The 15,026-nt window shown below is 53.9% G+C and overlaps 1 protein-coding gene across 3 annotated transcripts in view; it reads right to left on the bottom strand.

Moving 5' to 3' along the window:
- Positions 1 to 81: 81 nt before the first annotated feature.
- gab2 (GRB2-associated binding protein 2) overlaps positions 82 to 15,026 on the bottom strand; it is a 27,924-nt gene continuing 12,979 nt past the window's right edge. The window contains exons 2-10 of one of the 3 annotated variants that reach the window (XM_023807244.2): positions 13,980 to 14,280; positions 9,294 to 9,534; positions 8,218 to 8,771; positions 7,949 to 8,049; positions 7,308 to 7,593; positions 6,919 to 7,009; positions 6,753 to 6,843; positions 6,552 to 6,674; positions 82 to 6,161 (exon numbers count right to left, since the gene is read on the bottom strand). In XM_023807244.2, coding sequence (XP_023663012.1) covers positions 6,018 to 6,161; positions 6,552 to 6,674; positions 6,753 to 6,843; positions 6,919 to 7,009; positions 7,308 to 7,593; positions 7,949 to 8,049; positions 8,218 to 8,771; positions 9,294 to 9,534; positions 13,980 to 14,280 — 1,932 coding nt within the window. In that variant the 3' untranslated portion in view covers positions 82 to 6,017. Of the gene's footprint in view, positions 6,162 to 6,551; positions 6,675 to 6,752; positions 6,844 to 6,918; positions 7,010 to 7,307; positions 7,597 to 7,948; positions 8,050 to 8,217; positions 8,772 to 9,293; positions 9,535 to 13,979; positions 14,281 to 15,026 lie in introns of all 3 variants that reach the window. The other 2 variants (XM_023807241.2, XM_023807243.2) reach the window with 2 other exon arrangements.

The following is a 15,026-nucleotide window of genomic DNA, read 5'->3' as shown; positions in this document are numbered from 1 at the left end:
TTTACGCCTGCTTAGCGTAAAAAAAGGAGGGGGGACGACTTACGGCTGCAAATAGTTTATTGCGTAGTGTTTAGCAGCATAGAAGTGTTTGTAAAAAACAAATGTAAAAAGGTCTAGTTTCAAGTTTTACTGTCACATGTTCCGAGGAACGCAGCGGAATTGTTGTGTTACAGCTGCAGGGTCCAGGACAGGTGGATAAGGGGGACAAGAAGACCAGCAACGGTGCACATGAAGGACAGAAGAAGGGTGCAGTAAAAGACAAGACAGGGCAAGACAAATACAGAAAAAAAAGGAATTTTAGTGACCCCATATGGCACCTGATACGAATGAGTGGCAATTCATTACCGTAGAAAGAAAGAAAAGAAAAGAAGTGATCAAAGGCTCAAATGCAATATATAAACAAAACTCAAATAGCTCAGCTGGGTTTGGGTTACTGTTTAATTTACAGTCATTTACAGGTCACATTCTGTACGGTAAGAACAATATCCTTCGCACGGGGAAATGCGTGAAGCTAACAGAAAAGTTGAAGGGAAAACACCGAAGGTAGTGCAATAAAATGCATTAAGGAACATTAAGGAAATTAAATCCTTATAACGTTAAAACACTTTAAATCAGTCTAACTGCTAAGTAATAGAGACTTGAATGCCTTTAAACTGACAAAATCACAGGAAATTTTTCAGCATGTAAAACTTTTCAGTGCTTTCCTTGTTTTGCGAAGTTTTTGGGTTTATTTTGGCTTCAGTCACTAGTGCATTCGACAGATCACTCTCAAGGGAAAGACAGTTTAGCTGGATATTACAACATTTGGACATCTGGAGCTCAGATATATGAATCAATGTAAAAGTTCATACTTTTTGGCAAATGTTTAGAATCCTGTATTGTTTTGTTTTACGCTGAATAGACTTTGCTGTCATCCCAGGACTGGAAAATTCCCTGGCGGCCAGTAGGGGGCGACAGCGTTCTTCCGTTGGCATGAATCACACCGCAGCCCTGGAATCGGAAAGTCCCATCTTCTCCAGAACCACGGTGATAAGGGATATTGCGACTCGAGTTTGTCCAGCTCGTCCAATTAGTCAAATTACAGTTATGCGAATGCCGGCAGGAGCTGTATATCACTAGCAGGCTCTTTTATAACCCCCTCTCAAGGATTAAAATACGAGGCTTAATGTATTTGTATTCTGACGTGCTTTAAAAACTGAAATAGGAGTGAGAAACACCGCCGTCTTCAGTACATTTAAAAAGTCTGAATCAGACTTCACATAGCGAACACATTCGTCACGGTCCAGAAACGTCCAGAACACAGGAGTAACCTGGGGCATGTCCTGCACTCAGTTCAACCGGTATATGCCCAGTATGGGACGGAACCAAAAGCAGCAGAGATTGTGTAAACACAAAAGTAAAAAAAAAAAAAAAAGTAAAAACAATCACTCTTTACGAAGGACAAACAGAGCTCCAGGCTGAGCTTCTGCAGCTGCAACCACGCCTTTGAGGTATAACATCACTGTCTCCCCAGTAACCACCAAAACACCTAAAAAGGAGCACTTTGGCCAAGAGATTTCCACCAAGCCTGAATCCGCCTGTTGGAAACCAACCAGTATGTGAGTGGGAGGGGAGCTGAGCAAGCCTGCCACTGACATCTTATTACGTACTTAACCCATTTTGGTCAAAATTAAGATACAGTCCGCCATGTTCATTACTGACATCATCACCAGGCGCCAGCTAGAGAAGGATGCAGTGATGGGGCCGACGACGCCATTGGCCGTGTCAGGATCGGCGGAGTTGGGCTGCTTGTGCTAAAGCCGGCCGTAAACTTAAAAAGCCTGTTTTACTCGGACCCATTAGTTAGTTACCCGTGTTTTTATGATGGAAACTGCAAACCTAGTAGAAATGTGTTAGCAGTAACTGAACCTGAACATGAAAATCCATAGCTATGCAACACTAGTAGTGAGAAAACTATGGCAGTCAAACTGCTCAAATGATTTTTAACGGCCAGCGAGTATTCAGTAGTTCAGGGGTGGGCAATCTTATTCACCAAGGGCCAGTGTGCATGCAGGTTTCAGGGGTAACCTTTAGGTCAACTGTTCTAACCCAGGTGTGAGGACTCTTCATCGAATCAGTCCTCTAATTAGTCATTTAATTAGGGAACTGCAGCAAAAACCTGCACACACAGCTGCCCTTTCTGGATAAGATTGGCCAGCCCTGCAGTAAATGGAGACATATACAAATGAGAGGACCTGATAAATATACCTAAGACCAATTCTGAACATAAAATGTCGTCCATACAAGCAGGTCATGGCGAATGTCTGGCCGTGTCTTTACTACCATGAAACTGTCACAAAAGCACGATACATAGATATGCACTAATGGGCACCATTTTTATCTGGACAAAAAGTTTTTAAAAATATGGTGTTGAAATTCAGCAACGGTGTGTGATTTGCCCAGTCCAGCTCTCCTCTCCGATTTTCATCCATATTGGAAGTAGGAAGTGGAATTAATACCCTTCCAGGCAACAATCACTCAAGCCACACCCTCATCAGAAAGGAGTGCGTATGAGAGAAAGTGTGTGAGTGAGTGAGAGAAAGAATGTGAGTGAGTGAGACGGAGAGAGAGACAGACAGAAAGAGAGAGAGAGAGATCACACCCACTTCACCCAGCATAACCAACAGCAGCTCTGGACTCTGGAAATCTGTATAGTGCATCGTTTATTTTCTCAGATAGTACAGGATAAGGAGTCTCGCTATTAGCCCAGACATCCCCGTCTGCAAACGCACCACAAACCAAGACACAGCACGTTGGCCGACGTTAGCAGATCCGAACTCGTCAGTGCTCTTCACTCCCATTTTAATAATGACAACATACAGAAATGCATAAATTAATCACTAGCTTTTCACAAGAGGATAGGAATGCTGCAGAACAGTAACAAACAAGTCATACGCCACTGGAAATGACAGCCTAGTAAAGAACTAAACACAGTACCGGGCCACGGAGGGCGTCCCCGGGCACAGTGACGGGCCACAGAGGGCGTCCCCGGGCACAGTACCGGGCCACGGAGGGCGTCCCCGGGCACAGTACCGGGCCACGGAGGGCGTCCCCGGGCACAGTGACGGCACACACCAGAGACACTGCTATATTTTGTATTCTTCACATACACATTTTCTTTGGGGGAGAAAAAAAAGAGGTCTCTGCTTTTCCCCTCCACAGAAAAGACACGCAACATCATATTTCAATTATTAAAACCAGAACCCAGTTCAACTGGATTACGTCAGCCCTCCCTCATGAGCGACCCATTGGCTCGGGAACTATGGGACCCAAGTGAAGCACATTAGCAACCAGATCAGGAAGACAGGGAGCACTGTTCATCCAGGGCAGCCAGCGATTATCAAACCGGCATGGTACACGCACAACAGCGAGACGAATCCCAACCTAAGAAACCACCAAAACATTGCAGAGTAATAAGGCATCAAAAAAGAAAATGGCTTCTCTCCATGAATGACAAAAGTAAACATACTACACATTTCATTCATCCTGACACACACCAGTCTGAGACTAGAACTTTACACAGACCTACTCCATATACAGTTTAAAAAACCATAAATTAAACGTCTGTTTCACACCCTGTAATTTAATTACAAAAGGTAACAGTATATTATTATAACCGCATATTATTAGTAGTACATCATACACGTCACACTAAAACCTGATTTGGATAAATATCAGTGCAGAACACATGGAAACGAAGGAAAGAGCACGCTCGTCGCTTCGTTTTATCTTAAGGTTAAACGTATAACCACTTAGCTAAAACATGGCACCCCGACCTGGACTAATGCGGCGTTACCGTGGATTAATATGAAGTGTTACATAGCTGGCTATTTTTCTGAATAGAAGTGAAGGACAGGCTCGATCCTGACCGAGATAAGCTGTTAGAAGATGGATGGATGGTAGCGGAAGTGAAAATGAATCCCTTTGAGAAGAGAGGGCAGGACAGGACAGGCCTGTTTCTGCAGTGTCATTCGCCGTGGCATCGTCACCAGGGTGACAGCAGGGCTTTGTTTACATGCCACTTCCTACACAACGACCCCTTGTTAGCGAGCTCAGCAAACATCACCTGTCGGGAGAAATTTGCCGCATTTCACCGATGCGCCACTTGGCCTGCAGCTCGGGTGACCACCTTCGGCGAGCCGCTTTGTCCCGACCTCTCCCCGTCAGGGCAGACGTACGCAAACCTCCCGGGCAGACTGCGCTGGTCTGTCGCGAGCGGCCCGTCTGCTCGACATCCGTGCGCCCCAGCAGATCCACCCGGCTGACAACGGCACACTTCACATCTGCTGAGGAATTAGCTTGCCAGCATCGTGCTCTTCACAATCTGCAGCTTGGACCGTTTCCACAAAATGACCCGCTGGTGCATGGAGAAAGGCGGGCGGCTGGCCTGACTGAACCCCTGGGAGATGAAGGTCATTTGTGAACTCCCCTTTTATTTTGGATATCGTGCATATGAGATCCTACAAGCTTCTGCATTCATTAGCGAGCCAGACCTCTAATAAATCCTGTCACTCAACATGTTTACCAAACTTGGTAACCTACGCTAGTTAAGGTAGGGTCAATGTGAACCGCTTCTAGCTTCATCGACATTTTAGGAATCTCATCCACAGACCGGCAGACTCGATTAAGAAGCCAGAAATAAGTCATAAACACAGCAGCCCGGTGAAAGACAGGCTGCCAGTCAGCCCAGAATGCCTCCATATTTATCAGGGATCATTTTTATGGCTCCATAAGTGTGATGAATTGGGGAGGGGGGGCAAGGGTAGAATAGAAGGCCTGTAATTAATCCTGATGCACTAGTGGCGTCACCTTGCTGATATACCTATCAGTAAACAAATGCCATGCTCGGTTATGTGGGCGGTGGATGGGTATCAGGTATTGGGGTATTATATTCACAGCACAGGCCGCTGGGTTCGGCCGCCATATCAAGAGGCTCCACGTTCTGCGTCCGCAGCGTTTTCGCCGCCCTTCCATGCGTGTGTAAGAGATAAACACGGCTCAGCTAGCTGCATCTGGAGAATCCAGCAGCTCTGGGCATTGGTGGGGCACTGTAGGGCAGACCCAGGGCAGACGTGTTAATAACGGTCACTTCCTTTCACGCCAAAACAGCACTTAGATTGCAATTATCAGCGGAGTGACCCTTGTAACTAGAGCGAACACATCTTAATGAGGCTGCTCCGATAGAACGGCGTGTGATGGGAATCTTCAGCGGCTCGCAGGACTGGAGCACCCTCAGCTAGGCCATGCAGACCATCCTGCAGGGGATGAAGTGATTTCAGTTCACACTTTCAGTGTGTGTGTGTTTTTAGGAATATCCCTGTATTTTCCCATGCTGTAGCTCAGAGAGACTCATGTAGCTCAGAGAGACTCATGTAGCTCAGAGAGACTCATGTAGCTCAGAGAGACCATCTCCCCCAGAAATCTTAGTACCTGCGTGGCACGTGAATGGGGGGGGGGGGGATGCAGTTTACAGTGAATGGATCAGAAATGATTGCACGGACTTGAGTTTTCCAACCAGAGTTGGACACGTGGGAACCTCAGTCTGGATAGCATCTTGAAGCGAAACGGATTACTCAATAAACGAGATGTGGAGTCATTGAACATTGGTGCACGGAGACGCTGAACCCAGAGGCAGGAAGAAGATGGGTAAAAGACCCTTTGTAGTCTAATTACCTAAGCGCCATTAAAGCGATATACATACATACACATTAGCAGGCACGCAGGGTGTACGGCCCGTCACACCCAGGCTGACTGGGACCTCGGATTACAGTCCTATATAATTTGCATAAGGCAGGTGAAGCTCACTGGCGCAGCCGTGGGATCAGAGCGGCCTTCTGGTGCAGCCTCGGCGCGAGGCGGGCATACGGAGGAGGGGTATGCGGCCGGGTGCCACTGGCAGTCTCAGTCCTACGAGTCCTCGTCGACAGGGACCATGCACACGGGACAGCGGGGCTTCACACCATCACAGACGGCCCCTGTCAGGACTTTAGGCCCTTCGTGGGCTCGGAGGACTGCCGGACATCCGTCCACTCTTGCATGGTGCTCTGGAGGGCCTGAGTCTTCTCTTTGTCCACCTGTACGTAATCCACCTTCTCGTCCAGGGACACGGAGGATGTGGACGGCTGGCAGACAGGGAAGATGACATGGTTTGACCCAGACATCAAGCAATCAGAATTCGATCTTCAACACAGTAGTCTGAATTCCTTCAATATATCAGAATTCATTCAAGACATTTACATGCGCCATGTGCAATATGTACAATTGAATAGGCAGGGTCAGACAGGCACTCATGACATTGGGATTTGAACTGGCAACCTTCTGATCAAAGATTCCAACCCGCTGAGCCACACACTGTCCCAGTCAATCAGAATTCGTTCCGCTCTGTAATACAGCAGCCAATCAAAATTCATTCAATACATCAACCAATCAGAATACATTCCACTCTCCAACAGAGTAGCCAGTCAGGGTTCACGACAGCGACAGAAAACGGCGGTGAGACCTCCGGACACTACCTTCCTGTGTGGGTTCGGGGAGCCGGCCTGGAAGTCCAGAGCCAGGTAGTCCACGTTGCCGCTCTTCCTGGGGGCTGGACTGCCGGTGCCACTGGCCGCCGGGGACGCAGACGTTGGGTTCTGCTGACAGAGGGACAGCCGGGGTCACACGAGCGATGGCCAGTGACACGCGCCCCCGTGCTGCTGGCATGGCGGACTCACCATCGCCACGTAGTTCTCCTCGCTGTCCGCGGAGTCGGTGCTGGTGACGCTCTGGGTGGATGAGGGCCGGCACACCGTGCTGGCGACGGGCCTGTGAGGGAGGGGGGCACACGGTAAGCTGCGGCAGACACATACGCTGGCTGAGGGGACACGGCGGCTCACTCACACAGGCCGGGTCCAGGACAGGGTGACGGGGCTCTTAAAGGGCAGCTCGTCGATGATGCTGCTGCTGCGCAGGTCGAGCGGGACGGGGCGCGCTAGACACAGAGGGGGGGTCAGATGTACAGATTCTCATTTTACAGGGAGGTATGGGGAAAACTCATTTATTTTCTTGAGAGAAGCGCTAACCTGATTGGCCAGTGAATGCCTTAGACAGAGTTCATTGGCCAATCAGGTAGCATTTCTCTAACCACTGAAAAAACAGGTAGCAAATGTTGATGGAAGCATGTACACTGGCCAATCAGATAGCTTCTTCCATGAATATAAATGGGTTTTCCCAAACCACCTAAAATGAAAATTCGTGGACGGGTATGTTGGGGGGGCGGCGGGCCATACCCCTCCTGTCAGGCTTGAGGTTGCGGTTGATGGGGGGCGGGGTCACGTCGCTCAGGCGGCCCGGCCGCTGGCAGAGCGAGGCTGAGCTGCCCTTCCGTGCCGGCAGCGTGGCGGAAAAGCTCGGGAAGTCGAAGTGGTGCGGCCTGGGACTCATGGGGATGTAGACGTTCTGCGGGCTGTCAGGTAGGGCGCCGAAGGAGGGCGACGCCCCCGAACCCGGGTTCATGGGCACGTAGTTATCATCCGAATCACTGCTGTCGGAGCGCTTGAGGGGCAGCCCCGGCCGCTGCTGGGGGGGCACATCAGTGAGTAACTCCACGCCTCACAGGCAGGGGGAGCCGCTCGCTTTGGTGGGGGCACCCAAGCGGGTGGAAAGCAAACAGGTACATGACTGGTCCTCAGCGAATGGGTCTGCTTTGCTTGGGCTGGACTCACTCAGCCCAGAATTAAGGTTTAATTAAGCTCCCATCACGGCCCATTCTAGACACGCCATCGTTGTTTACTTTTACAACATCTACTCTGGCTTTTTATCTATATATGTTGTGCTGGAGGCCGATTCAGTGAGAGCTGAGGCAGGACCGTAAGCAGCACCCCTTCCGCAAGGCAAGGGCCCCTGCTGGTCGCTTCTGGCTCACACTTACCAGGTACGGGCAGAGGATCTCGTTGACGGACTCGGCCGACTGACCGGCGCTGGCAAAGTAGATCTGCCGCGGCGGGTGCTCGCTGTTCTCGAAGGAGGAGCCTGAGAGGGGGGAGAGTCGTAGAGGTGAAGGAGGAAAGCAGCTGCACCCGTAATACACCGGGAACGATGCTGGGAGACAGGAGCGCCATTGGGGCCACACTCAGCTGACTGGGGGGGGGGGGATGCAAAGCAGGAGGGGCCGGCGACCTGTCCGGCCCCAGGTAGTACCTCTGTGAAGCCTGATGTTCTCCACGGCAGGAAGTGTGTTTCGACGAGGGCCGACGGACGTAGCCTCAACGGCGGGAGCTCCCGAGCCGGCCCGGCACTGTTCGGCCCGCTGGCCGGGCTTGGGGGGCCGGGGAGGGGGGGCAGCCGGGCCGTCGGAGACCGACACAGCGTTGTGATTCTTGTCGAAGGTGCGGGGGGTCTGGTAGAAGGAGCTGGGAGGGGTGGGGGGGTGTCGGTTATCAGGGGGCGGGTCCCCGTCAGCACAGAGAGACGCGGCCAGCGCGTTGTTGGGGGTCTTAAAGGTGTACACCTCCGAGCCCCCCCAGTCCCAGCTGGGGCCTTTGGCCACGTCGCAACAGGAGTCCCGCGGGCTCTCGGGCTGCGTCGTAGAGGCTCGGCTGGGGTGGCGGCCCGGTTTAGGCAGGCTGTAGAAGCCGTGAGTCTGGGCGCCGGTGCCGTTCAGGCAGTGGGGGAAGCCGCGAGAGACCCTCTGCGAGGGAGAGTCACTGCCCGATAGGAGGCTGCCCCGGGTGGCCTGGGAGAAGCTGGCACTCCTGCAGGGAATACAGACAGCTGTCAGGCGCAGCACCGGCGAGCGAGGAGACGGCCAACGGCAGGGGCTGCTCACAGAGAGCGCAGCCAAATCCCGCCCACAGTACCCACACATCCATTCCTAGAAAACCTTCATGATCGTCTAATAGACAAATGCAGTTCAACCCGCCGCCACTAGGGGTAGTCATGTTCACGATGTTAATCACAAATGGTACCGGCCACACTGGCGCTAAGCCTCACACCTTTCAGATGCCCTCTGGCCAGCAACACATTACACTACATGCCCCTGGCCAGGAACCCAAACACGAAAACCAGCCGGGGCAGTCACGTGAAGGGCATCCCTTCATGCAAGAAGCTCATGCATTTGTTTTTTTTGTTTTTTTTTTCCACTTTTAAATCACAAGCAGAAAACAAGCATGTCCGCTGTCATCACCATTCCAGGAAACAGTCCACTCTGCACTCTCCTGCTGAGCAAATACTAAGGTTAATACGGTCAAGACCGTCAGGGGGCGGTCAACACCTACCGAGCGCTCTCAGACTTCCTGCTCATGCACTGGTGCAGGAACAGGTAGTCCTGGGGGACGCTGTTGGACAGGGGGCCCTGGACGTGCAGCGCGGGGATGTCGAAGGTGAACAGGACAGGCTGGCTGGAGTGAGCGGGCAACGTGGACTTGCGGTCACCAATCAGAGAGCTGAACGGGGCGCCCAGCTCGGCAGCCAGCGAACGCGGTGTGTGGGAGGCTCCGGCCACGGTCCTGCCGCCGTCTGCTTCCAGCGAGAGAGAGCGGGATGGGGGGGGGGTGAGAAGGGCACTTACGATAATAACAGACACCCAGGAAGATGAATCGCACCATTTCCAGTTATCCAATCAGAACAAGCCAAATCAGAAGCAGTAGAGCGCACCAGGAGTGTGAAAGCAAACCAGCATTCATTGACATTCACTCACACCTCAGCAAAAAGTATACGCCCCCGGGCTTTGGGAAACCTACTCAGAGATCCTCACAGAAGAGGGAGGCACAAACTCAGTCCTCACCAGAGGAGGGCGCTCTAACCACGCTCCCAAGCCACCGAGATACCATGCTGCTGTGTGGATTTCCTGGGCCTGCAGACCGTCCTCTTCTGACCGGATCGATGGAGTCAAAGGCGGGGGAAATTAAATCAGGTCCTGCAGGAGGAACACTGCAGCCTTTCATTTAATGCCTCTCTGCATGCCCTCGTAACTCAATCAGCGTGCCATGCCATGCGCACCACGGGGGGAGCCCCCCGGAGGGGGGCGGGGCCACAGCAGCAGATAAACAATGGCTCCGCCCACTTTCCAGCCAGGGGCAGCCTGGCACGTCACGTGAGCTCCGCTCTCCAGATCGGCGGCGTAAACAAAGATGTAGGAGCTGGTGCCTGGAAATAGAACAGGACTCAGTCCAGCCCCCCCCCCCCCCCCACCCCAGGGTGCTTTCCACTGTGATCTCGTCATGCTAATGATTACATTACCGCCCCGCCCAGAGCAGGCACCCTACATTAACCCAGCCTATTTCTACAGCCTTGCACCTCTCTGGGGAAACAGGCAGGGCCTCACCCCATCTTCAGCTGGTCCGAGTGAGGCCCGTTGCCCGGGCAACCTCACACACGCACATACTTTTGTTGCTGAGCGCAGCCACTGAACCCGGGGCGTTAAGCGCTAACGTGATAACTGTGGCATGTCGACAGGACGTCGTCTCGGCAGCGTGGGGGTGCAGTCCCAGACAAACTGGGTTACAAGCACGCCGGGGGCACCATGAACTAGGACTTCCTGGCCCCATAAGCGGGGGGGGGGGGGGAGCTTGGGCTGAGCCTGGATTATCGTATTGTTATGTGAGGTCAGTGGTACTAAGAGCTGCCTCCGCTGTGGCCCAGAAAGGCCATAAAAGCTCCCATCTCTCTGAGCGAGCTTCAGCCGGCACTGACAGACTCCGAAGTATCGATCCACAGCGAGAATGAGCGCCCCCCCCCCCCCCACCCGAGAGGAGCAGTGGGAACGGCCCTGTTGAAACTGATCCGATCCTCTCCACTCGCCTGTCCCCGGAATAGGCACGGTCACGCGGTCAGGGAGACAGTGGGGGTATGTGTGTGTGTGTGTGTGTGTGTGTGTGTGTGTGTGGGGGGGGGGGGTTCATTACTGCACAGGCTGCAGCGATCCTGCATTTGGGAGGGAGGGCTATCATGTCACATCACAGACACTAATGGAATAAATGATCAATCTGGCCACGGTGAAGCACTCTGCTCGGTCTTCCCGGCGGGAAATGGCCCCACCCTCTTCATTAGCCTAAAAGCTGCGGGGCGCACATTCGAAACAGATAATCACGTAACCCCACAGCTGGTTATGTACGATCGATCGTAGCGTCTGAAAAACCAGACTAGTCCAGGACTAGTGGAAAAGCACACGAGTCAGGATCCGTTTGTGTGTCTTTCACACACAAACCTGCATCCATGTCATCAGAACGCAAGTGTCCATCCCTTCTTAGCTTCTCTCTCAATGCTAAGGGGACTTATGAACAGTGACAGAGTCATTTATTGGATGCAGGAGGCGCAACATACGGGAATCGTGCTCCCCCCACAATGGTGCTTTGTCACCCCCCCACCCTCACTCCAGAGACACAAAGCGGTCTGCTGGGGGAATCTGTATCAATCCCTCCCTGTTAGCGGCCAGCTGGACAGAACAAACGCCACACGCTGTGTAGACACCCCGCGTCACGCAGGGAGCTGAACGCAGTCAGCTGCACCCTCAGAGCGTGCTGCGACGACAAGGGCTGGCCAGGGGGCGGCGACACACACCTCAGCCCCCCCCCCCCGGTCTGCTCCCGGTCAATAAAAACACTGAGGTTTCGCTTGGAGAGACATCTTTGTGAAATGGCTGAATCATCGGCGCTTGCTGCAGCGGGCGGTAAAAGCGGGGGGCTGCAGACAGCTTCAGACAGGGGGCGCTCTGCTCATGGCTGAAACGGAGCCCACAGACTTTCGGGCCAGTTAGAGAACGTTCACCCCCAAAACCCTCAGTGGCAAGGGAGGGAGATGCTTCGAGTCAAAGTAAGGAAACAACACAACGCCATTTTCCGGGCAGTAAAAAGACTGTGTGTGTGTGTGTGTGTGTGCCTGTGTGCCTGTGTGTGTGTGTGTGTGTGTGTGTGTGTGTGTGTGTGCGCACCATCGAGAGGCCTGGAGAAGGGGCTCTCATTCCCCGCTGCTGTCAGGAGATCGCTGATGGAAAGCACATTGCCCCCATCCCTTGCCGCTGCCATGGCGACATGGAGAGGGGGTGGAGCTCGCAGTGCCGGGCTACCCAGTCAGACAGCGCCGCAGCACCGGTGACCCGGCCCGGAGAGCTTTGCCGCATCGCGCCATTACGACGGGAATCAATGACTGTGAAGGATGCTCGGTGGGGGCGGGGCCACAGTGGGGGCGGGGCCACGGTGAGCTCTCACGGCGACGGCCTTTGGCTGACCTCACGTGTACGCGGCCCCCGGGGTTCATGGTGCCAGGACGCACCACTGCTGGGTGGATTATGGGAGGGGCCTTTGGCAGGTGGGGGGTGCAGACAGATTTACACTCTAATAATTAGCAACGGGGACCATACAGTGAGGTCTGTGCTACACAGCGTGTCGGGACGTGGGAGGGCGGGGGGGGACATCTGACAAGGTTTTTAGTTTGTTCTGGTAGGTCACCCCAAGCTAGGCTCCCATACGGCAGGCCGAGCTGAGCCCAGAGACCCCCCACCATGTGGAAAAGGCTAACCTGCCTGTGAATTGGGGGGGCACAGCAATTTAACTTTGGACCTAGACTCTACAGGCTGGTCAGTCGTTCACAGCTTGGCTCGTAAAGGTTTGTTTATTACTTTCTGTAACTCTGATTGGAGGATCCTGCGGCACACGCTCGATATGGAGTAGAGCCCTGGGAGACGACGCACGCCAGACCGCGTCTAACGAGCATCTTTGGAAAGATCCAGGAGGTTATGAGACTGCCAGAGCATTGGCAGGCGGGGTGTGAGCCTCGCGCGAGGAGACGCGTAAGGAGCCGGTGGGGGGGCGGTCTGCAGGTGGCGAAGCCAGCCAGACGGACACCCCCCTCCCCGTATGCCGCTCACAGCACGCACCCTGGCTGCTCGCCAGCTCCAGCACCGCAGAACCTCCTGCTTTGAGGAGGCGTGACTGCGATGAGGGGGTGGGTCTGGGCTGACGCATGACCCCTCCAGACACGCCACTGAGAGCTGGGGGCGGGTTGAGGCCAGCACTGGCGTGAGCAGGAACCTGAAGCGCTGCTTCACCACACACGGGATGGGCCCAGATGCGACGGGACATGGCGCCGAAGAGGGATACAACTGGACCGGTTACTATTTCCAGTTACTTCAGACATGGCTGAAGTACTACATGTACTACAGACATGGCTGACCAGGCCAAGGGGTGTGGCTTATGTGACCTTGGCGGCCCCGCCCTTTTGCATCTTCTCCGATGAGCTTCCTAATCACAGTGTCTGAGGTGAAAGGGTTTGAGGGAGGGGGGGTTGCAACACTAATTTTTACATTCAAAGACACTGGAGGAAGAATAAAATGAAGTTATGGAGGATTTAGCGCATTTTCTGAAGTGCTGAGCCGAGGCCTGCCATCTTTAATATATGATTTTTAACTTGCAAAACACACAGGACAGTTTTATCAAACAGAGCGCGTCACTCCTCAGCGCGCCGCCCAGCCATGTGTATGTTTACGTTGGCCGGGGGAACGCTTTCTTTTCCAGGAATCTGTATAAATAAAGAATTTCTATCCCATCTGACCTAACTGACGCCAACCCCCCCCCCCCACTCTGACTCCTCAGGTCTCATGTGAAAAGAGGCGGGAAAGGGGTAGAGAATTCACCCTCCATACCCATAGGGGGGGCAACAGGGGTCACTGTGCTGTGGTGGCCCTTCTAGGTGAAACACACAGCAGTGACACCCCCAGAGCAGAGGCTAAAAAGGGAGGGGGGGGGGGGGCAAGTCCCAGTCAAACCTCATCTTATCCCGCACATCATGGACATTATTAGGACAGAGGCCCCCGGTACCATAAACAGCAGAGACAGATAATGTTTGTTAAGGGTTGCGTGTGACTCCAATATCCAGGGCAGACAGAGAGCACCCACAGGGCACGCCCGGCACAGCAAACAAGCACGTCAGTCACTCACGGACGGGGGCGGGGTGTCGACCCGTACCATAGTTCTCCTCGGCCTGGTTGAAGCCACAGAGCTGACAGATGGCCCTAACCCACTTGTTCATCTCCTCCTCCGTCTCAGCCACCAGGTAGAAGGTGCGGTCCGAGGTCCTGATGTCGAAGACGAAGCTGTCCTGGAAGTCCTTACGCTTGAAGGTGAGCCCAGCGTCCACCTGCTCGCAGCAGTCCAGGTCGATGACGCGGATGGGCTTCTTCGAGTGGTCGTTCTTGTAATACTCCAGGGCATTCAGGTCGCCGCTCATGCGGCCGCTACGGAGGACAAACCACCGCTTCTTCCAGGCCTGAGCATGAAGGAGAGGGAGAGGGAGAGAGAGATGAGGCCGGGATGTGGACAGACACACATCGCCGTCATACTGGCGTTAACTGTAGTCAAAGCCTGAGCAAGAGGATGCATAGTGGGATCTCTAGGGGGGGATGGGTGGGGAGACCGTGCCAGACTGTCACTCATTACCTCGCCATTGCGTCATGTATGGCAGAGTGACGGGGGGGGAGGAGCGGGGGGGCAGGAACTGGAGCAGGAAGTTAAAGAGATCAGTTGAGGCAGGTGCGTGGGGCCACAACACCCCTGCTCTTGGCGGGAGATGGGAGCTTAGCGGCACAGACGAAAACACCCCAACCAGCCACCTGACCGGAGAACGGCGCCCCCTAGTGATCCTCCATGAGGATAGCAGGCAGACGCAGCAGTCAGCCCATGCTACACTCAGACAGGCAGCACCCCAGAAATCAGCTGGGGGGGATCATGTGACAAAGCCCCCTGTTTCAGGGGTGCTGGGAGGCTTTGTCACAGGAGTGAAACCCAGCGTAAAGCAGGGGGCTGTTTTGAAGGCGGCCCCACACACCCTGGGGGGAGGGGGAGGCAGGGGCTGAGCAGGATCCAGGTCTTCCCAGCAGATACACACGAAAGTGAGGGGGGGGCCCTGGAAAATGGCCAGCCAAACGCTTCCGGCCTCGCGGCTGAGTGGCCGGCGCCCTTTGTGTCCGCGTCGGGGGGGCGGGGGGGGGGTGACTAGGCGGCAGGAAGCCAGCG

The sequence above is a fragment of the Paramormyrops kingsleyae genome, chromosome 17 (assembly GCF_048594095.1).
Source record: "Paramormyrops kingsleyae isolate MSU_618 chromosome 17, PKINGS_0.4, whole genome shotgun sequence".
In the NCBI taxonomy this organism is placed as follows: Eukaryota; Metazoa; Chordata; class Actinopteri; order Osteoglossiformes; family Mormyridae; genus Paramormyrops; species Paramormyrops kingsleyae.
This window is presented reverse-complemented; position numbering and strand designations above follow the sequence as displayed.